The sequence below is a fragment of the Panthera leo genome, chromosome C1 (genome assembly GCF_018350215.1).
Source record: "Panthera leo isolate Ple1 chromosome C1, P.leo_Ple1_pat1.1, whole genome shotgun sequence".
NCBI lineage: Eukaryota > Metazoa > Chordata > Mammalia > Carnivora > Felidae > Panthera > Panthera leo.
The window spans coordinates 220,137,866-220,159,557 of record NC_056686.1 but is presented as its reverse complement, the minus strand read 5'-3'; the positions used below and the strand labels follow the sequence as shown (position 1 = coordinate 220,159,557).

The following is a 21,692-nucleotide window of genomic DNA, read 5'->3' as shown; positions in this document are numbered from 1 at the left end:
TTAAAAGTTCATGTTGTAACACGTGTCAGAACGTAATTCCTTTTCTATTTTATTGTATTTTATTTACTTTAAATTGTGACGTAACACACATAAAATTTACCATCTTAAAAGTTGTAAGTACATTAGCATTGTTGTGCACTCAATCTCCAGAACTCTTTATTTTGTGAGACAGACTCTGTGTCGATTAAACAGTAACTCCCCCCATTTCCCCTCCCCCAGACCGTGGCACCCACCGTCTACTCTGTGTAAATCTACTCCCTTTAGGGACTCCACGTATGTGGACCCATGAAATAATTGGTCTTCTGTATCTGGCTTCTGTTACGCGGCATAATGCCCTCCAGGTTCATCCATGTTGTCGCAGCTGTCAGAATGTCCTTTTTCAGGCTGACTAGTATTCCACGGCTTTGCTACATCACATTTTGTTTCTCCATCCCACCCTCCACGGTCACTTGAGTTGCTGCACTGGGCAGGGTCTCCAAAACAGGGTATCGGCGAAAGCCCTCCAAGGCGGAGGGGAGGAGGGAGAGCAGAGAGCGGGGAGGTGGGTGGAAGGGACCACCAGGAGGGAGGATAGAGAGGGGAAGAGAGGAGGGGAGGGGAGAGGAAGGCCGGAGGGGGATGGACGGGACTGGGAAGGAGGACGGAGAGGGGGTGGCGGGGGTAATGGAGGAGGCAGACGGGGACCGGGTGGGCGGGAAGGGGAGCGAGTCCACGGGTGGGAGGACGCATGCCCAAGGGCCCCCCCAACCCCCGGCTGCAGGACCCCTCCTGGCCCCGGCCCCGGCCCCGCCCCGGCCCGGCCCGCGGCCTGCTGGGAGACGTAGTGTAGAGGCGCTCAGGAAGCCCGACTCCGAGTCCCGGCGAGCCCCGCGACACCGCCCTGCCCCGTGGCTTGCCGGGACTTGTAGTCCAGAGCCGGCGGGCACCCGAGCGCGGAGCGAGCGGCGGGACTCGGTGTCCCAGAGAGCCCCGCGCCGGGCCACGACACCGCGCACCGCCTTCGCCGTCGCCGCCGCTGGGCTTTCTCCGGTCGCCGCCGCCACTGCCGCTCCTTCGCGGGCTGGAGGTCCGGGCGCTCCCCGGGCGAGAGGAGGCTGCGGGTGGGAGCCTTCGTGGGCACTGAGGAGCGGGCCGGGGGAGGCCGGGATGGAGCCCCCCGGAGGTGGGCGCGCTGCCGGGTGGGCCCGCGCCTGCGGCGGTTGGGGAGGGGGCCGGGCGGTGGGGGGGGTGTCGGGCGGTTACGGACCGTGGGGCGAGCGGAGGGCGCTGAGGGAACTGGGGGCGGGGCTTGGCGGTGGGGGCAGGGCGCGGGGAGGGGGGAGAGGACGCTGGAGGTGGGGTTCGGGGTGGGGTAGGGCGCTGGGGGCGGGGCTCAGCGCTGGGGGGGTGTGAGGGGCGTGAAGGGGCTCGGGGACCCGGCCCTGGGCGGCGGGGGGGGAGTAGCGGTGGAGGGTCGGAGGCCAGAGCGCGGGCGGGAGAGGCTAAGAAGGGGGACCCCGCTTGGTGAGGCCATCAGGGAACGAGACGGGTGGGGGCGCCTGGCCCCGGGGAGCCCCGTGTACCCCGAGCAGCACCAGCATCGAGCGCGCCTGCTGTCCTTCCAGTTGACTGAAGCGAGGGAGCCGGCTTCCAGAGCCTCGAGGCGGGATCTAGGGGCCTCGTGGGGTTGCAGCCGATGGTCTGAGGGCATCGCAGACATGGCTCACCTCAGGGGCTTCGCCAACCAGGTAAGGCTGGTTCCAGGATGGGGGGTGTGCGGCAGCGTGCCTGCCCCGCCCCCGCACGTGGGAGCGCCGACCGCCACGTCCCGGGAAGACGTTTATTTCACCCACGAGCGTGTCACCTGAAAAGCGCCTGGGCTTTCAGGAGAGCCGCCCGCTGAGGACCCCGCTCCTCCGGGGACCCGGAGGAGGGGGCAGTGCAGAGGGGCTGCTGCCTCGGGGCGGCTGGTGCGGGGTTTTGGGGGGCAGATGCGCGCAGACTTCTCAGAATAGAAGCCCCCCCCTCCCCCCCCACCGCGCCCCGCGCAGGAGTGGAGGGTGTGCGGAGGCTGACCTTGGGAGCAGAGCGGCGCCGGGTGGCGCCGGTGGGTTTGTCTGGGAACCTGGGTGGCTGCGTTTGCGGGGTCCGGGGCCGGGCCAGGGGCATGCCGGGCTGTGGCAGAGGCTGGGGGTTCCCTCCCTGGGGGCGCGATGAAGCAGCCTCGGGTGACTTGGTGTGTCGGGAGAGCTGAGGGCCCCAGTGTGCTTCTGTCGGGGTTTCTTGGGAAGGCTGCTCTAGGAGCGCGTCACCTGGGCCGGAAGTGCCTGCCTGCAAGGTTCTTGTGCTTCCCCACCCGAACCACTTTGCGGCCTCACCGGCCGGCTCTGGGGGACCCCCCACATCCGGCCGGAGTCTGCCCGGAGCCGGCTGCTGGTGCTGGGACGTGGTGGCGGCAGCCAGCGTGGGGGCTTGTGGTTGGTTCCCCTCCCCGTTTGGTTGTCTCAAAACAAGGGCGATGGAGGCAGCATGAAGGGGACTTTTCCTAGGTGCTGGCGGTGTGGTCGTGTTCTCAGTGGGCTGGCTGCTGCAGGGTGATGGGATGGCCCGTTAGCCCCCCTCCGCCGGCATCTGCCCCGGGAAGGTGTGGACGGGGAAGCCTGTGGGGCTCCCATCGAGCAGCGCGTCCTGCACCAGCTGTGGCCACAGATGGGAACCGGGCCTCACCGGGTGATGCCGAATGGGGCTAGCAGATTCCTCTCTAGGCTTTGACATTTCTGTGTGGTAAGTCACATTACTGGTGCGCAGAGAAAACTCGGCCTCGAGCTTATTTTTAAGAGCCGCAGGGTACATTTTGCACCCAGAAAGAGCCTCCCTTGCCTTACCCCGCCCCGCCCCCCATCCTGCTGCTGGTGAGTGACAAGCTGCAGAGAAAGCACCGGAGAACCAAGCCGGTGATGGTGAAGCGACTGTATCAAAGCTCACCTTGTAAGTTCCACGGCTGCAGCTCCCAAGTGCACAGAAAGCCCCAAAGCCGTGTGTGAAGGGCTTTGACGTTCATTGTCAAACTTAAGAGGCGCTTAGAAAGGTGCAGGTTAGAAAGAGAGAATTGATTTGGAGAAAAAACAACACTTTGGGTGACATTTACTTATTCGGTAAACGTTTATAGAGCGCTTGCCGCCAGTCTCTCTGCGCTAAGCCTTTTGCGTGTGTAGCTCTCGTGGTTCCCCTCAGCCTCACCACACAGGTGCTGTCGTCACCCTGGGTTTAAAACTCGGTGCTTAGAGATGTTAGTTGGCTAGAAAGCGGCAGGTCGAGGCCTCGAATCCAAGCGTACCTGGGGTGACGCTCCCAACCGTCCTGCAGTCCGATGGCAGGATGTGTCTGTCGTCACGGCTTCATTGTTTCTCCCAATGAATCAGAAATACCCTTTACCATTCTTCTTTTCCCTCTTAGAATACAGGAAGGAAAAAAAGCTGTGGGAGTAGTTCCCGTGGGTCCCGGAAGTCGGAGCCCCGAGCTGCCCCCGTCCCCGTGTGCGGTCGGCGCTTCGTGTCGGCCCTCGGCGTCCAGATCAGACGGGGAGAAGGGACCCCTCAGGAACGAAGCCCCCTTTGTCCTTTCAGAGGCCAGTGGCAGGGAGCCTGTCAGCGTATCATTTTCTCTTGAGACAGTTGTCACTGTGGCTCCGTGGGGCAGTCCCTGCTTGGGGCAGTAGGCCGTGCTCCCCCACAGCCTGCCCTCCCGCCCTCCACATCTCTCCTCCTCCCTCCTCCCCCCTCCCCCCCAGCTTGTTCCTGTGCTGCCACCTGTCGTGTGGTGGGTGGGGATGGCTTCGCTCCCCTCATTTCGTGAGGTGACATTAACGGCAGACACGCTGCCAGGCAGCGGCCACAGACCTGGCAGCCTCAGGGTTGGAGGACAAGGGTGTCAACCCCCAGAGCCAGTCGAGCTTTTGAGCTTTTACAGCATCGCCTGGAAAAGCAGCCCGAGGCCCCCAGACCCAGGAGCTACTTGCCTTTCCTTCTCCCGGCGGGGCTGGGAACAGGTGGGCCCTGTGACATTCTTGTAGCGTCAGGGCCGCAGCCAGGCGTGTGCACGTGTCACACTGTCTGCTGAGTTGACTGGCCTGCAGTCGGGGGGACTCCAGGAGTATGAGAGTCGGGGGTTGGGGCTCCCCGCCTTCCTTGCCAAGCCAGGAACTCTGGCTTAGGGTCCACCGTGTTCTCCCGGGCAGTGGGGGTCTGAGTGCCCCATCTGGGGGTTTCCCTTGTTGGGTTGCTGGCCCTGCGTGGAGAGGGCCGCGGTGTTCTCAGCAGGGCTGAGGGGAGCGGAGCAGGAGGACGTGTTGCCAGCAATTGCCTGAGGGTGGGAAGGGGACCCGCTGATTGGTGCTGCCTGCTGTCCGTCCCACCTCCTCCAGCTCTTCTCTCAGGGCACCTTAGGAGAGGGACTTTCTTCGGCGACCGAGGACACAAGGTCAGGGCACCAGCTGGACTGGAGTTACTGGACAGCCGTCGTGGGGTATCCTGCAGGGCTGTGCCAGCCCTTCTGGGGCAGGGGACAGGCTGGCGGTCTGGTGGACCGCCGCCCCCGGCACCGAATAGGCGGTGACGGCTGAGTCGATGGCAAGAGCCTCTGGGAAGGTGCTGTTTGGGCCGATGCGGAAGGAGCAGGTCCGGGAGGGGCCGTGTCCCAGACCATGCCCCACCGCGGCAGCCAGGGAACGGCGAGGTCCCCCACCGCTCGCGAGAAGGCCCTCCGGCAGGAAGGTGTTCTTGTCCTGCCTCCGGCCGGTCACGTGTGGGGTCACGTGTGGGGTCGCGTGTGGGGCCGGGGGTTGGCGTGGCGGGATGGCGCAGGCGCCCTGCCGGGCCTTTCTTCCGGGTGGGGGTGGGTTCTGGCCACGTGATCCGCGCCACCCCCCTCCTGAACACAGCCGAGTGGCTGCAACTCGCGGCCACATGCCTAACCTGTCCTGGTTTTCTTGACATGCGCGGCAGGAATGGAGATGCCCGGCGGTTGGGCCCGAGGGACCCGAGTGGCGCTCAGCTCTGTGTCCTGCTGAAGCCTTCAGCCTTGGCTTGGGGACTCGGTGGTAACTCGACCGCGTGCACCCGCTGCGCCTTGTCCTCTACATGCACTGGCTTGGGGACTGGGCTGCTGGTTCTGGTGAGGAAGCGAGGAGGGCCACGTTCCTGAACCAGCTGGGCCAGCGTGTGGATGGAGCCCGGCCCGGCCCGCCCCGTCTGTGGGGACTGTGCTGAAGTGCTGCTCTGCCCCTTGGTCCCGGCCAGGCCCCGCTCCATCTGCTGTCCTGCGGGGCTCCTGGCACCCGACGGCCCCTGCTGTCCTGGCTCTCCGGGTGCTCGGAATCAGGGCTGCTCACCTGTGGGCCTGCGTGCTGTCCCCTCCCTCCCGGTCGCACGCCTGCACGCCTCGGGAAGGCGGCTAATTAGCAGTTTCTGTTGACGCGTAGTCTCTGTCTGGAGCCGGTCGGGCCCAACGTGGAGCTTTGCTGGGGGTGAGCCCAAGGTGGGCTCCGTGTGTGTGCCGAGTCCACGCGTGGAGGGCTCAGCTCGGGACCGGGGGCGCCCACCCACCGCAGGATGGGCTGTCCCTCGGGCCGATGAGGCACGGGAAGCCGTACTTTTCTCCCTCGTGTACCCGGCGCCAAGATGCTCTGTTGCCAGTGGTGCTGGGGCCGTGGCAGCGGCCTCTGTGCCGGGAGGTGCCTCCTGGTGGATCCGAGTCTCGGGGCCTTGGAAAACCCTTTCTGCCTCTGCCTGGACAAGACGCTAGGCTCCCACCCTCCCGGCCCCCTGCGTCGCTCTGGGGCTGTGTGGACTGCTGCTGGCTCTCTGAGGACACAGTGGCTTGGCGTTCCCAAGAGAGTGCTGTTCTCGGGAGCCCGGGGGGCCACGTGCGCAGGGGTGTTGCCTCCTTCGGGCAGCCCCCCAAAGGCTGAGAGCCATCTCAGCCCCTGACGTGTGGAAGGTCGGCGTCAGGCGTGTGAGTGTCCCCCCACGGGCGGGCGGGTGCCCTCTGCCGGCCGCGCCCTGGTGCTCAGACCTCTGGGCGCTCTTTTTCAGGCTTTGAATTTAAGTCCGAGGACAGGACAGTGCGCTGGTTTTGCGTGGTACTTGAATATCCAGGATTAAGCGTCCAAGACAGCATCAGTTTTCAACTCCCCGCTGGTGTGAGGGTGGAGCTGTCTTGAGGACTGATTTGGGGACCAGAAGGGAAGCCGTTTCCGGGGGGTGTGGCTCCCAGGTGTGCAGGGAGAACCGGCTGACGCCATAGACTCTTGCTCAGGAGGAGTTCGGGGGGGTCCGGGGAACCGAGAGCGCCGGTACCTCCCTCCCCCGCCCCCGAGTCTAGCTGGGGTGTGTTTGTTACAAACGAAGAGGCAGCATGGGTACGTTCTTGCGAACTAGGCCTCTGGTTCGCGAGACTGCGTTGGTGCTGTCCCCACTGTCCCCGCTGTCCTATGGGATAGCCTCGCTGCCCCCAAGTCCCCATTTCCTACCCACGTATCCCCTTTAAACTTGTCCTTGTGCCTCACTTGGCCCTCCCCACGTGTCCACGTGTGGGGTGTGGGCAGATAGGGCATGACCTTCATGGTCTCTCCACCTGCTCCACAGCCTGGTCCCCTGGCTGCTGCGGGGGCCTCTGTGCTCCTTTGTGGGGAGGGTACGTTTAGGTTTCCTGAACAAAGAGGTAAAAGCAGCAAGGAGAGGGGTGCCTGGCCGGCTCAGTCAGAAGACTGCGACTCTTGATCTTGGGGTTGTGAGTTCAAGCCCCACAGTGGGTGTAGAGATTATTTAAAAAGCGTAAACTTAAAAAAAAACGTGGGTGGGCTCCCTAGCTCCTCATTTTGGGGATTGCCACCTCCTCCAGCAGGGTCACCCTCAGTCTGCCTGCTCCGTGTCTCTACAGCACTCACGCGTGGACCCCGAGGAGCTCTTCACCAAGCTCGACCGTATCGGCAAGGGCTCCTTTGGGGAGGTATACAAGGGGATCGACAACCGCACCAAGGAGGTGGTGGCCATCAAGATCATCGACCTGGAGGAGGCCGAGGATGAGATCGAGGACATCCAGCAGGAAATCACTGTGCTCAGCCAGTGTGACAGTCCCTACATCACCCGCTACTTCGGCTCCTACCTGAAGGTGCCTGTGGGGTGGGGGCTCGCTCCACGCCAGGCCTGCGCTTGGGTAGATGCCCGTGACCGCCGCCCCCCACCCAGGCTGCCTCCAGAGAGGCAGAAAGTGCCTGTACCTGCTCGGGAGGCCCGGGCTGGGTCTGCCCCACATGGGGACGGTGGGGACAGGCCGGGTCTGAAGGATGAGGGCACTCAAGAAACTACAGTCCCGAGGGCCGGGTGGGCATGGAGGACATGAATGCGACCTAGTTGGCTCTGCAGTGGCCGTGGGGTCTCACTTCCTGGCCGTGCCGTCTCCCGGGCCAGGGCAGCCCCACGGCACAGCGCCTTTGAGCCCACCCCCCGCTCTGCCCTCGGGGGCCCGCCCAGGGGGACGCCTGGGTGCAGGTGCCCGCAGGCCGAGTGCCGGCTGGACATGTCATTCCTGCGGCCTGGTTCCCGTTGGGGTACTGGCATGGGGGACCTGGCCACCGGCCTGAGCACTGGGTCCATCTACACACACACACACCAGGGGTGTGACAGGAGGGGGGGCTGGATAGGGGCCCCTGGGGCCCTTTTGCGGTGGGTCCCTGAGGGTCGGTCCCTGAGGGTTCCTGAGGGCTGGAGGCCTGAGTCTCCCCTGACGGGGAGTGTGTGTCTTGGGGCCGTGGCCTCGAGCTCATGGGCGTTTCTCTGGGCCCAGGGCACGAAGCTGTGGATCATCATGGAGTATCTGGGCGGAGGCTCCGCGTTGGACCTGGTGAGGCATAGGCTGCGGCAGTGGGCGGCTTGTCGTGGGCAGGAGTGGACACAGGAGGTGGCTGTGGGGCTTGGGGCAGCAGCCCTGGACCCACTGCCTGAGGACCCCCGGCTCCTGTGGGCCTCCGGTCCTTGGCTGTTTCGGTGTGGTGCGTGCTAAGAGCCTTCTCAGCCCAGAAGTGAACTGGGGTCCATTTCCACTGGTTTCCCGGGGGTTCTGGGCTGGTGGGGTGCAGGCGGGCCAGCGCCCCCAGGTACGTGGGCTCGGCAGTGGCCGGGACCCCCTTCGTGCCAGCGGAGAGAACGGTAGATGCCGTCTGGAGAGAGCCTCCCCCCCTCCCACCTGACTCAGCATCTGAAGTCCACTTATCCCCTGGCGGAGGCCGCGGCCGTGGGGCTGGGATTGGCGTGTGCCAGTGGGGGTGCCTGAGGCCCTGCCGTCCCTTCTCTGCCTGCAGCTGAAACCCGGGCCCCTGGAGGAGACGTACATCGCCACCATCCTGCGGGAGATCCTGAAGGGCCTGGACTACTTGCACTCGGAGCGCAAGATCCACCGAGACATCAAAGGTCCCCGGGGGCGCGGCCCCTGTCCCTCGTCCCCGTCCCCTCCAGACCCTAGAAGCGCCAGGGTGCGAGGTGGAGGTCGCTGCGAGGGGTGTGCGGCTGGCGGTACTGGGGGGTCTGGGATGTGGGGACCCTTGTAGTTCGGCGCTTCTGGCCTGAACTCCCTTGGGCCGTCCGACGCCGAGCGGTGCCGTCTCGCTCTGTTCCTGAAGACGCTGCCAGTAACAGAACTTTCCGAGTATGTTGTGCCCGTACGGTGGGGACACCACCTCTGCTCCTCGGGTCGGAAGGGACCTGATTAAAGCAGACGTGTGGATTTTTTGCTCGTGGTCTCCTGAGCGCCCAGTGTGTGCTCCAGCGGCCCCGCCGTGGGAGCCGGCCCTGCCAGGGGCAGCCGGGGGTGTGAGGGCGAGGGCCAGAGTCACCTCTGCCTGCTTTGCCGTTCGGGAGAAAAGGGCGGCGGCTCTGTTCTTGGGGTTTGTCATATAAGGCCCACTCTGGGAAGGCCTGGACCTCGTGCCCAGGCGGGCCCCTCCCGCAGCCACCCCCCGGCCGTGCACGTGGTCCTGGGTGCCTGGCCTGCCGGGTGCCGAGGAGAGCTAAGGTCCCTGAGCCGGACCTGCTGGCGTCCCCAGGTAGACCTGTGCTTCCTCAGGCAGCTGTGTGCAGGGGGAGGGGCCCTGCGCGGTGCTGAGGGTGACCCCCTACCATCCTGTGTCGAGCAGCCGCCAACGTGCTGCTCTCAGAGCAGGGTGACGTGAAGCTGGCCGACTTCGGCGTGGCGGGGCAGCTCACAGACACACAGATCAAGAGGAACACGTTTGTGGGCACCCCCTTCTGGATGGCGCCCGAGGTCATCAAGCAGTCGGCCTACGACTTCAAGGTGGGCGCGGCGGGCGGCAGGGGGGCCGCCGCGTGGCTTGGGACCCCCCCGGCGGCAACAGTCCCGTATGGGTCTCCGTCCAGGCTGACATCTGGTCGTTGGGCATCACGGCCATCGAGCTGGCCAAGGGCGAGCCTCCGAACTCTGACCTCCACCCCATGCGTGTCTTGTTCCTGATTCCCAAGAACAGCCCGCCCACCCTGGAGGGCCACCACAGCAAGCCTTTCAAGGAGTTTGTGGAAGCCTGCCTCAACAAAGACCCCCGATTCGTAAGGCCTGTCTCACCCTGGCCGCTGGGGCCCTGGCTCTGTGGGGTGGGCCGGGAGGAGGCCTGAGCGGCCGAAGGCGGTAGGGGCGGCTCTGGGACCGGGCCCCAGAGAACGGCCCCGTGGGCGGGGACGGGGCCTGAGGCCCCTTCCTTGCGCCCGGCCTCGCCCAGCCCCGAGCGCCTCCCGATCCAGAGCGGGCCCTGGCCAGGGGCTGAGGTCTGGGGGAGCTCGTGGCGGGTGTTTACCTGGTGTGGAGGGGATGTGTTCCGCCCCAGGCTGCTGGTGGCCTCGTCCCTGTGGTCCCCGGGGGGAGCCGTGAGCTCCGGGAGTGTAAAGGCAGAGCTCAGCTGTCCCTGGCGTCCGCTGACCTGTGCCCTTCCTTCGGCAGCGGCCCACTGCCAAGGAGCTGCTGAAGCACAAGTTCATCACCCGCTACACCAAGAAGACCTCCTTCCTCACTGAGCTCATTGACCGCTACAAGCGCTGGAAGTCGGAGGGGCACGGTGAGGAGTCCAGCTCCGAGGACTCCGACATGTAAGGGCTCTTCCGGGGGTCACGCCCCCTGATGGCCGTGGGCCTTGTGCCGTGGCGGGGGTGGGGGTGGGGGGTCAGTGGGCCCCTAGGGCCCCGGGGCGGGCCTACTTGACATTCAGGGCCATGAGGTTGCCTCCAAAATAAACGGGGAGACTAAGGGCAGGTGTGGGCCTTGGGACCCCCAAATCCCAGCCCCCATGCTCCTCATGACCCTTCTCACCTTCCACCGTAGTGACGGAGACACTGAGGATGGAGAGCAGGGCCCCCTCTGGACGTTCCCCCCCACCATCCGGCCGAGCCCCCACAGCAAGGTGCACAAGGGCACAGCCCTGCACGGCTCCCAGAAGGTCTGACCTGGCTGGGGGGTGGGGGGCAGGCACCCAGGCCTGGACACCTCACGGGCTGCACCTTTTAAGGAGGTCAGAAAGCTGGGAGGGGGGCGGGGCACGCCTGACCCTGGGGCACACTCGCTCTCATCACCCTGCCGGGGCTTTGACTTGGCAGTCTGCGGAGCCCGCCAAGAGGCAGCCGAGGTCCCAGTGCCTGTCCACGCTGGTCCGGCCTGTCTTTGGAGAGGTAAGGGCCAGGTCAGGGGGTCCCCTGGGGCAGGAGGCTATCGTGCTTCCCTGCACACGCTGTCCCCACGTTGCGACCTTGAGACCTTGAGGTTTATCAGGAGGTGTGCTGGCCAGCCCCCCCCCCCCCTGCCGTGTGGGGCTTCTGGGCCCCTTGAAGCCCATTGTGGTTGGACCTGGGGGCCAGGCTTTCTGAGCAAAGCAGAAGCGGCCGGGAGAAAGTACTTTAATGTGACCTCCCCGAGTTCTCCCCCTGCTGTGGTGGTTTGGGGTCTCAGGATGGCTCTGATCGAAAACTGTGACTTTTATTTTGAACTGCAAACGCGTGGGATGGTCATCTGTTGAGACAGAGCCTGGGAGGTTCAGTTCTCAGTGCTGGATGTCAGGCTCAGGGCAGGGAGGCCTCAAGGGTCATGTGACCCTGCACGTTACCTACCAGTGGGGGGTCGATAGCACCCCAGGGACCCCCACACCCTGGACTTGGGGCTGGCAGTAGGTCAGGGGCCCAGTTCCCACCGCAGGCCCAGAGAGGGAGGAACGGGGTGCTGAGAGCCTTCCTGAGGCAAGTGGGCCCTGGGGTATCCGCTGGGGGGCAATGGGTAGAGGCGGGAGAGCTCCCACCTGGAGGGGCCTGATATGCAGGGGAGGAGGTTGGGGAGGAGCAGGTGGCCAGAGCGGTACTGTCCGGCCATGGACCAGGAGCTTGGGCTCAGCTGGGACACGTCCCCACACTGGGGAGGGAGGCGGCCAGTGTCAGAGGAGGGCCGGGGCTGTTAGCGCCCTGGGCCGCTTGGCATGTATAGAGTGGAGGGGTGGGGCCCTGGGCTGCTGGAGCCCCTGCGCCGTGTGTGATGGCGCGTGTGTGGGGAGGTTGGGGGGGAAGCATAGCCTCATCAGGTGGTCGGGGCCCCCCTGTGGGGCCTGATTCTGTGGGCGGGGCCTGAGGTGGAGGCCGCTGGACGGGGTGTGCTAGGAGGCACCCTTGTAGTTTCTGTGAGGGGTGTGGCAGGGGACCCGGGTGACCTGCTTCTAATCCCCAGGGCGGTGTTGCCTCCCTCTGGTTCTCACAGCCCCCGGTGGTGGTGGGGCCCAGGGTCAGGATGCCTTGATCTGGCTGTGCTGCGCACTGAGGGGCTTCTGGGCTGTTCGCTCAAGTTTGCGGGGCCTGAGGCACGGGGTTTCTGTGACCCTTGGGAGGAAGCCACGTGGTCAGCCTGGCCCACTGTAGCGTGACGGTGACAGGCCAGTAGAGACCCCTCTCGAGAGCGGAGTTGGGAGATTCCCTCGGGCGCGGGGGTGGGGCAGCATCTGTCTTTGCGGGAGCCCCGGGTTTGGCCTAAGCGGTCCCAGGAACCCCGGGGGACCCGGCCCACCCTAGCTCTGCGGTGGACCGACAGCTGGGGTCCCGCAAACGCAGGTCACAGCGAGGGGCCGGGAAGCCTTCCGCGGGAGCTTCCTTGTGGGAGCGTCAGAGCCGAGGGCCCCGGGGTCGGCAGTTCCGGTCAGGCTCCCGGCGGTCTCTCCACAGCTCAAGGAGAAGCACAGGCAGAGCGGCGGAGGCGTGGGGGCGCTGGAGGAGCTCGAGAACGCCTTCAGCCTGGCCGAGGAGTCCTGCCCTGGCATCTCGGACAAGCTGATGGCGCACCTGGTGGAACGCGTGCAGAGGTGAGGCCCGGGGCGCCGGCCTCGTCTGCGTCGGCTTCTCTTTTTCTTTCCTCTGGAGCCTCGGGGCCTGCGAGGAGAGGCCGCGGCCCCCGCGGCCCCCGGCGGACTGTGCTCAGAGGCTCGGGTCAGAACGCGGGCCGCCCCCTCCCTCGGCATCCCGGAGCCCCCACCCTGCCCGGGGCCGCGCCCCTCCTGGCCGGGAGTGACCGGGTCTCCCCCGCTCCGCAGGTTTTCCCACAACAGAAACCACCTGACGTCATCCCGCTGAAGGCGCTGCTGCTTGAGAAGTGGGGAGAAGGGTCTTTGTGTGGAGCCCCCTGTGCTGTCGTGGCCACGTGGGCCTCACTGCCGGGTCACCGCCCCCCACCCGCACAGAGGGTCCCTTTTCCACGTCCCCTCCTGGCAGCGGAGCACCGACAGGTGACCACGTGGCACGAGGAGCAGAGACTGTCGGGGCAGCCCTGCCTCCTCCCCTGCCTGGGGCCCACCGAGGCCGCGCCGGGCCCAGGTTTGCTTCGTGTCGCATTACCGTGTCTCCCAAGGACTCGTTTCGGCCAGGACTTTTTTTTTTTTTTTTTTTTTTTTTTTTTTAAAGAAAACGAACTTCCTGCTTCCCTAAATGTTCTGAGGTTAAGGTGTTAGTTTTCATAGAACGTCGAGAGGCTCGGGCCACTTTCAATAAAAACCTGAATCGGACAGATGCTGGTGGTGGGCGGGGGCCCCGGTTCTGGCTTCTGAGTCCTTATCATGGCACAGGGTGACCCTGTGGTCCACTGGCAGGAGAGCAGGGGAGAAACTCTTTATCTTGGACCGCACGCACGTTTGCATGGACAGACTAACAGAGCCCGTGTCCGTTTACTTTGATTTGTGAGGAAACCCTGGGGAACCAAGAAACTCTAGGCCCTTGCCCTCCCGGGACCAGGTGGGAACTTTGGTGTCCTCTCCTCCAGAGGGCTGTGGGGCGGGCTCCAGAGTGGCTGCTGCTGGACTTGCGTGGACACGTGTCACCTGGCGTGCAGCTGTGGGGCCCACCCTGGTTCCCGTTCCGGGCCGGTCCTCGGCGGAGCGCTGCTCTGGAAGAGGAGAGGGCAGGGGAGCGTGGGGTGCGGCCACCATCCCTGAGCCGGGCCCGCCTTTTTGTGTGTCCTTCCTGGTGCCCACTGGGTCTCGGGATGACGGCCCTCCCAGAGGTCACTGTGAGGCGTCCCCACGCTGTCCTGCCCCACCTATCCTACGCCGGGGACCCGAGGAGACCACAGCCACCCCTGTGCCGTGGGGAAGACGGGACCCGCGGTCACGGGGGATGTGCTGACCCTGCTCTGCTTCTTGGTTCTGCCCTCCTCGGGCAGGGCGGGCTTCACGCCTCGTCCTCGGGGCGCCTGGCCCTCCCGGGTGAGCTGCTGGCGCTCTCGATCACCTCCATCCACCTGGAGAAGAGGCTGGGCCGTCAGAAGTTCCCAAGATGCTCACTCGGATTTCAGGGTGTGCCCTGGTCACACCAGTGGCCTTGTGCTCAAATAACTCCCCAGGGGTAACCCCAGGCACGGAGCGAACGGACCAGCCAGCCCTTCTGGAGGCGGCACCCAGCCCTTCTCTCCAGGGCTCAGAGCGCCTGCCTCCGGCACCCTCTGTAACAACAGGAGACCCGCGGGGACAGCGGCCGACCGTGGCCGCCTGCCACAGGATTACCTCTCAAACGTGTACTTGCTCTCAGCCCGGAAGAAGTAGACGTGGGACTTGAACTGGAGCTTGAAGACGTGCTCCTTGTGGACGCAGTCGGCCTCCTTGGGGACGCTGACACTGTAGCCCAGCAGCGGGAGGCTGGCCAGGGGGTAGTCGTCCTGCAAGGTGGCACGCGGCTCGGTGGATGCGCCCCCTCCCTCCCCCCCCCCCCCCCCCGCGACCACCGCCGAACCAGCTCTCCCCGTCGGGACTGAATGCCCCGTGGGAGCGGGCGGAGGAGCCGGGAGGCCGTGCTCTCCTGTGCTAGGAGCAGGGGCCGCCGTCTGCCAGTGCCACGGGCACAGCCGCCTCCCCGCCCCGGCTCCGTCCAGCACCTTTACCTGATGAGTTTTGTAGAAGAACAAACAGAAGTTGGTAAAAACCACCCAGAGCTTCTGCCAGCCGTTACTGTTTTTGAATTTTCTCAGCAGGTATCCTGAAAGCTGGTTCTATGGGAAAGAAAGACACCGGTACTGGTTAGCGTCCTGGGACTCTGTCCCGGAGCACCTGCTACCCCAAAGCGCGCGTCGGCCCCCGAGGGCTTTCTTGGCTGTGGCCTTGACTACACTTTCCTGAGCGGCAGCTTCCTTCGCCAGGGCTCTGGGTCGTCAGTCTGTTCATAGTCTGACAGAAGGAGGTTTACAGATGTGGGGGGGTGAGGTCCCAGGCGCTAAGTAGAAGGACACGAAGTTTCTTTTCCCTGTTTATAACCTCCCCAGCCATGACCCTCATAAACCCGATGCTGCGACAGGCCACGTGGAGCCAAGTTAGCACGGTCCCACGGTCCCGACGAGACAGCCTGGCCCTGAGCGTGGCGTCCTGACCCAGGATGGCCCCTGTGGCCAGTGGCCCCGCCTCTCCCTTGTAACCCTGACTGTGCTCACGAGGGCCCTGCAGGGACGCCTTCAGCCCGCACTCCTCGCCCCGGGCTCGTGGGGCCTGGCGTGCTGGCGGCGCTCTGCCCTTTCGGTGGGCCCTACCTTTCGGGCCCCGGCTGACGGGGGAGCCCGGGGCTCTGACGGCTTCCTCACTTGGCTCTGCCTCAGGTACGACAGGAGCCCAAAACCCACAGCGAATGGGAGGCGGCCTGGGGGCCGAAGGGCTGGAGCGCGAAGTGGCCGCTCCGGGTGATGGAGGTGGGAGGGGAGGCGGCAGCCCCCACGAGACCGCCCTTTCCGGAGAACCCCAGGGACGCCGTCCGCCCGGCTCCTCCCGCACGGAACTAATCTCGTGGGCCTGCACAAGCCCTGATGGTCACGGTCAGCCCGCAGCCTGGTGGCCCCCTGCTCTGCCCGGTCCAGCCCTCCTCCCCTGTAGCCAGCGCAAGCAGAGGGCGCTTGGGGCCGCCGTACCTCGACGGCCGCGCTCTGGTCGGCTCTGGAGACGCTGGTGTTCCGGTACCAGCACACGTGCACTGTGGTGTTGGCCCGGTGCTGGCCCTGCCCCTCCAGGGACCCGTGGACGCCATGAGTGTCTTCGGACTCTTTTTCCGGAGAGACCTCCTCAGAGGACCCTGGGGAAGGAGTCGGCCCTCTGCTCAGAGGGAAACGGGAGCACGGGGCGAGTAGGGTGGGGGTGGGGGGTGCTTTTGGTCCGGTGCTCTGGACTGGGGGACGAGGGAAGCCTGCAGCCCGGGTCAGCAATGGGCGGAGAGCAAAGTCACGCGGCGCTTCTGCCAGAAGAGCTCGTGGTCCCTCCCCGCGCCCCGCCCAACCTCTCCCCTGGTGTTCGGGGTGCCTGGACCGTTCTCTGTGGAGGGAGAGCCTGTGGGCCAGCAGGAGGCCTGTGACCAAGAAAAGGGATCTGTAGGGAAGCTTAGGTGCAGCGGGGTCCCCGAGGGGGCGCCCCGGCCGGAACTCACTGCAGGGAGGAGCGCAGAGCACGCTACCCGGCAGCACCAGGGACGGGTCACCCCCGCTCTTGGCCACGTCGATGGCAGTGTTCAGGTCACATATCCACTTCTCCTTTTCCAGGCGGGTGCTGGTGGGGGAGGGCCGAGGCTCAGCGCCCGGATCACAGGACCCAGGCCACCAGGGGCTCCCTGCTGTGCCGGCTTCTCTGACTGAAGGTCCGAGGGCTGCACCCCCCTGGGAGGTGAAGGGCCTGGAGGGGGGGCTTCTCCAGGGACACTTTATTCCTGAAACCAGAACTTTCAAGTCTCTGCCGCTGAAATACCAGACCCGTTCCTGGTTCATGATTAAGCTGCCACGGCTTCCTGGTGGGGCATTAAGTGTCCTGTGCTCTCTGATGTCAGCGGTGACACGATGACGACGGGGTGGAAGCCCAGAGCCAGGTGCCCGCCCGGGAGGAGAAACGCCTCCCCTCTGGAAGGGGCCAGGGATCCCCGGCCCCTACAGGGCAGTGAGCCGCCTGCTCACCTTTGAGCTCAGGCCTCCTTCACACTGGGGTGATTTGGGGGAAGTGGCTCGGCCGTGGGGGCAGGTGGAGGCCGGGCCCCTCCCCTACTTGAGGGGACCTAAGTGCCACTAACCACGTGGGCTGCCCCTGGTCGAGGTAGCTCAACAGCACCGTGGCCGCTCCATGGGGACATTCTCAAAGGTCACTTGCTTCCCACCACAGGAGAACCTGCTCTCTGGTCACATAACTGAAGCAGGGCTCAAGGGGGCACGCGCCCCACAACGACCTCGCTCGTGCCAGAGAAGCACTCCCCCGCCCCGGGCCGCTGGGTGCACAGTGGAACATTCTTACCTGGCTGCCACCACGACTGTTTTCTGAGCTGCACAAATGGTGAAACAGTGTGGAACAGACCGCTCGCTCTCGCCCTCTTCTACCTGTGGCGGGAGAAGAGGCGGGCGTGTGGAGTGAGCCCGGGGCCGGCAGAGCCCGCGCCTGCAGCACAACACAGGTGCCTCGGAAGCCCTGTGCTGGGCAAATCTCTGCTGACTACCAGGGGCTACAGGGGGCATGGGGATCCCCGGGCCACGGCACCTGCCACCCAGGTGGGCGAGCTGTGGGCCGCAGGGCACCCAACTACTCACCGGTGGGTCCAGCACTATTAGCTGAAAGTCAAGCACAGGAAAAAATGTTGAGCATTTTCATTATCAAAAAGGGAAATGGACAGTTCGCTTTATAAACCTGGTACCAAAACCTGACAAAGTTAGCTTCAGAGAAAAACCTGACGGACTGCTCACGGTTCTAAGTGACTCACTGAAGTAACTCCCAAATAAAATACTATCTAATCAAACCCAAAGCACAGACAAGAAATTGTCCTGTGACCGAGGAAGGGGCCTCCAGGGATGCAACGGTGCTTTGACGCTGGGAAGCCGGCCAGCACAGCCGGCCACCACACCTGTCGGGAGGAGGGCGGTCATTTCTGCAATGCCACATACACGTCAGCTAAAATCCAGCGTGTGACTTCTGATGTCTCTCACATGGAAACGGGAGGAAGCCGTAAACATGACACAGGTTCTCTTTCTGAAGCCAAGACCTGTCACCCTTCCCTCTGCATTCAGGATGAGGGCCGGCTGTCTGTTCCCCGGAACCAGCCGGTTACAGACCACCCCCGAAGAGACGGCTTCCCTGTGTGGGGGCCCGTGCGATGCCAACCACCAAGCCTCACTCAGGACACAAAAGATCTGAAAGTGTGAGCAGTGGCCAGCAAGAGAAGGTCACGATGTTCGTCTCCCTGTAAGTCAGCACGTAAATGTAATGCCATTGAACTAGAAATCCCGGTGCTGTTTTTGCAAGGAATTTGTCCCAATGATTCCTCAGTTTATCTGGAAGAATTAAATACTTGAAAGTAGCAAAGAACTTTTTCAAAAGGAGGACGAATAAGGGGTGGAGCTTCCCAACACAGCAACCCCCCCACATGACAGAACAGTGTGAACTGAGGCTGGCCCGGAGAAATGAGACGGGGGGCCCAGCGAGCACCCCAAGTGTGAAGGCCACAGTGTTTCCGTGACGAGGGCAGCCTTGGAGGTCAGAGAGAAACAGATTCGACAAAGGAAGCTGCGTGCGAGGGGGGACGTGGCACGTCCCCATCTGGCGGCCCGCAAGGAAACGCGTTCAGGCAGTTTGTGAGGGAGACTTAAGGAAACTGAATGGATCAGAAGAACAAAAAGGCGCCGATGTGATCTTGGCACAGGGAAGGACTTCCTGAGCCCGCACTAAGGATGGGAGCCCTGATGGAAAAGATGAACTGATCTGACTATAAAAATGTCTGAATTCCCTCCTACAGCAAGGATTTGTTGGGACCTCTGTGCCAGGTGCCGTCCCAGGAGCAAGACACGATCACTGTCCAGTGGACTTTCAATTCTACCAGATCACACCAAACCGCAGGCGAGACAAACAGGACTTGCCAGCTGGGGAAGGGATCCGCGGCCTCGGCGAGCGGGTGGCGTCTATAAAATGCGGCACAAACGTGTACGAAGAGCCAACAGGCCGACAGAGACCGTGGCAGCAGACGCCCGCGTGTCTCCTCGGGGAGGCCCCGGACTCTAGGAGACAAGGACTCCGTCGGCCTCCACGACCGTCCAAAAGCTGCGCCACTGGTGGGACTGTGAAGGATGAGGGGTGAGTGCCCAGTGCCCCCCGACGCCGTGGAAAGAGGCTCGGATGCACTTAGTGGGAGGCCGGGTCGTGCATATGCTCCGCCAGTGATGTGGCGCTGATATTCGGAGCCAGAAAAACGAGCTGCCCAAGGCTCAAACAACACGTGCTGGGCGTAGAGATGTGTAGAAAGACCAAAATCCAACGGGGTTATTTCTAATTTCGAAAAACTAAATGGAGCCAGAGTGTCCAATGTCGGGAAACAGTTCAGAAAGCCAGAGTCTGGCCTCCCAGTCCACTGCCCGTCTCCATTAAATGTGCACGGAGCCCACCTATTACAAGCACAGGAGACGTCAGGGATGAAGCGCTGAGCAAGAACGAGCGAGTTACAGAAGAGCTTGTAGGTGATTGTGCCGTGCCGCCCATGGAAATGTTCCCGTACAGACGGAGCCTGAAGGGCATGTTGCAATAATGCCAACAGTGCGTGTTACTTGGTGGCGAAGTTATGAGAGATTTTTATATTTTCCTTTTTTTTCTATGATGAAAGTATAATTAAAAAATATACACTTTAGAACAGATGGGGTCTGCTTCCAGCGAGGGCAGAGGGGTGTGTTCGGACAGGCCCCGTTTTGCTGAGGGTGGGGAAAACCACCAAATGTTACAGGCTCGGGTGCCCAGTGGAAGGAGGCACAGTGCCCAGGAACACGGAGGGCCGGGAAGGGGAAAACACCCTTGAAGAAGGGTGGGGAAATTGAGGCAGACCAGGCAAGTGTAGCAGAGTGGTGTCTGAGCCCCCGCCCGTGGACACCTGGACGGGAGGCTGGCGGGGCTGCAGGAGAGACGCTCACTGTAGTGTGGCCTGTTCTGGACCAACGGCACAGCTCTGTGGCAAACACCCGAACCTGGCCAGCCATCTTGACTGTTCCCAAAGACGGGGTCCAGGCTGAGTGCAGGTTCACACTCAAGGGCGAATGGACAGTGAGTCGATGTGTGTGCGTGAGCCTCTCTGAGACCTTCACGCAGGGTCGTCAGACCACGAACAGCACCCACCACAAAAGGTAAGGCTGGGGAACTGGGTCACATCAAAACGAAGGGCTCGTCAGAGACCACACTGAAGTGTCTGGTTGAGCCTGTGCTGGGGGGACACAGACATGCTGACTGGTGTGTGGTGTGGACAGAGGGCACGCTGTGCAACAGGGTCACCGGTGGCCCAGGCCCGCTACGGCGGCGCACAGACGGGGTGCGACATTTCCTGTGGCCAGCTTCTAGAACGTGGAGGGAAGGCCCGAGCCCAGCCCCCAACTACAGCCTGACGACTTGTTGGCGGTGCTGTCTTCCGGTTTTGAAGCTGTGCGCGCATGTGCACGTGTGACAGAACTAGGAACGATCAGACGACGTGAAGAGAACGGCCCATGTGAGAAGGGATGAGCACAAGAACAATGAAAGGGGATCGGGATTTTTTTTTTTCAAGAGCTGGGTCAGCCCCATTCCCTGAGCACCCAACTGGGGTCTCCCATTGTGCCGTCTAAGGAGGGACAGGCCCCCAGGGGAACGGCAGGTGGGCTGGAGCATGAGGAGGGATAGTAACGACCACCGGCGCGGTGCCTGGCACTCACCAGCATGCCACGGAGAGGAAGGAGGCCCCGGATCCGGAAGTGGCTGGTACCCGTGACCCCTTTGCTTGTGTAGAGCAGCATATCTGAGAACTGAAGACGACAGGCTTTATTACATGAAGCTTAAAAGCAAGCGACAGGTTTCAATGTCTTAATAGACCAACTTCAGCGCCTGGGGCCTTTATGTGGTTATCAAATTGGCTTAGCTTGCTGGAGATTTTGGGCAAAAAAGGGATTTTTTTTTTTCAGTCACACGATTATTTTGACGAGCTGGTAACCACACGAGGCAGCAGATCTCTTAGGCCCGCACGCCCAGTGCCCGCCAGCTGGAGGCGGTGGGGACTTCTGGCTGGTCCTCCGGTCAGGCTCAGCCAGGGTGGCTCAGGCTGGGGTCTCCTAAGTGGCAGGAGGAAGGGAGCTGATCAAGGGGACCCACCGGGAGGGCCTCTCTGAGGCAAAGCCAGCTCTCAGCAGAACATTCCTGCAGCAACGGGAATGTGGACTTTTCTATCTTCTGGTTTTCTGATGGCCTTGCAGACAGGCCCCCAGAACACAGAATGAGGCAGGCGCCTCGCTGCGAGTGTTTTGTGCCGTCCTAGGCGGGCTCCTGTCTGACTTGGGGCTGCTTGCCTGGGCCTCAGCGCTGGCTCACCGGACACAACCACACCCACCCCACCTACCAGAAAGAACATTCTCTGCTGCAGACCTTTCTTGGTGAGCTTGTGAAGGCAGCCCTCGCGGATGAACTCCTAAAAGACAGAGATGAGGTCCTATTTGTGCCGAAGGCCACCTCTGCAGGTGGTGTGCTGGCGGGGCTGAGGGCCAGGTGATGTCACCATTTATACTTCTCTGAGCCGGTCTGGATGAGCCACTCACAGGCCCCCGTCCGACCCTTCGACAGTGCCCTCCTACCCAGGACGCTCCATGCTTTTCCGACCTCTTCCCTTCCCCTGCCCCCCCCCCCCCCCCCCCCCGCCTCCCTTGGCTTCCAAGTCGGTCCCCAGGCTGTCTGCTGAACACCTGCAGCCCCGTGTCGCCACCGGCCAGCTATGCTGAGAGCCTTCATGGAATGCAAAGGGCACTGTTCTTGTTGAGGGGAAGCTTCTGGAAGGTTCAGACACAGAGATACCGGAGTTCAGCTTTGAGGAAAAACTCGGCCAGAGCAGCCTGAGAATGGGAGGGAGGAAGGGACAGCTGGTTCCCACCAAATGTTCACAGGTAATTAGTGTCAGCTGCCACCTGGGCACTGGCATTTGGAGAAATGATTCCCGAAACCACGCAGGCTTTTCCACCCCAAAGGAATGAGGCCCTGGTGGGAGCCGCCCACACTCGTCCTGGGCTGTCCCTCCACCGAGGAGGAGAGGGTGCGGCCTCTGCCGCCATGGCCTGATGGCACCACCAGGACCCGGGCACACCCTCACACTTCCCCACCTGCCCCGGAAGCAGCACTTCCCAGGCCCTCGGGCGTCCACACAGGC

At 63.3% G+C, this 21,692-nt stretch overlaps 2 protein-coding genes across 10 annotated transcripts in view; one reads left to right on the top strand and one right to left on the bottom strand.

Moving 5' to 3' along the window:
• Positions 1–967: 967 nt before the first annotated feature.
• Positions 968–13,066, top strand: STK25 (serine/threonine kinase 25). Its single transcript, XM_042950845.1, is given in 14 exon segments — positions 968–1,100; positions 1,605–1,727; positions 6,919–7,149; positions 7,825–7,881; positions 8,339–8,447; positions 9,170–9,327; positions 9,411–9,596; positions 9,985–10,130; positions 10,363–10,395; positions 10,397–10,440; positions 10,443–10,477; positions 10,635–10,706; positions 12,234–12,370; positions 12,599–13,066. Coding segments are annotated over 13 exon segments (1,278 nt in total). The 5' UTR covers positions 968–1,100; positions 1,605–1,697; the 3' UTR covers positions 12,639–13,066.
• Positions 13,067–13,206: 140 nt separating this feature from the next.
• FARP2 (FERM, ARH/RhoGEF and pleckstrin domain protein 2) overlaps positions 13,207–21,692 on the bottom strand; it is a 104,591-nt gene continuing 96,105 nt past the window's right edge. For 4 of the 9 annotated variants that reach the window (XM_042950835.1, XM_042950836.1, XM_042950840.1 and 1 more), the window contains 9 exons: positions 20,895–20,963; positions 20,218–20,307; positions 17,092–17,112; positions 16,802–16,884; positions 15,954–16,072; positions 15,445–15,605; positions 14,060–14,541; positions 13,684–13,797; positions 13,207–13,443 (listed from right to left, as the gene is read on the bottom strand). In XM_042950835.1, coding sequence (XP_042806769.1) covers positions 13,728–13,797; positions 14,060–14,541; positions 15,445–15,605; positions 15,954–16,072; positions 16,802–16,884; positions 17,092–17,112; positions 20,218–20,307; positions 20,895–20,963 — 1,095 coding nt within the window. In that variant the 3' untranslated portion in view covers positions 13,207–13,443; positions 13,684–13,727. Of the gene's footprint in view, positions 13,444–13,683; positions 13,798–14,059; positions 14,542–15,444; positions 15,606–15,953; positions 16,073–16,801; positions 16,885–17,091; positions 17,113–20,217; positions 20,308–20,894; positions 20,964–21,692 lie in introns of those variants that run through there. The other 5 variants (XM_042950838.1, XM_042950839.1, XM_042950842.1 and 2 more) reach the window with 4 other exon arrangements.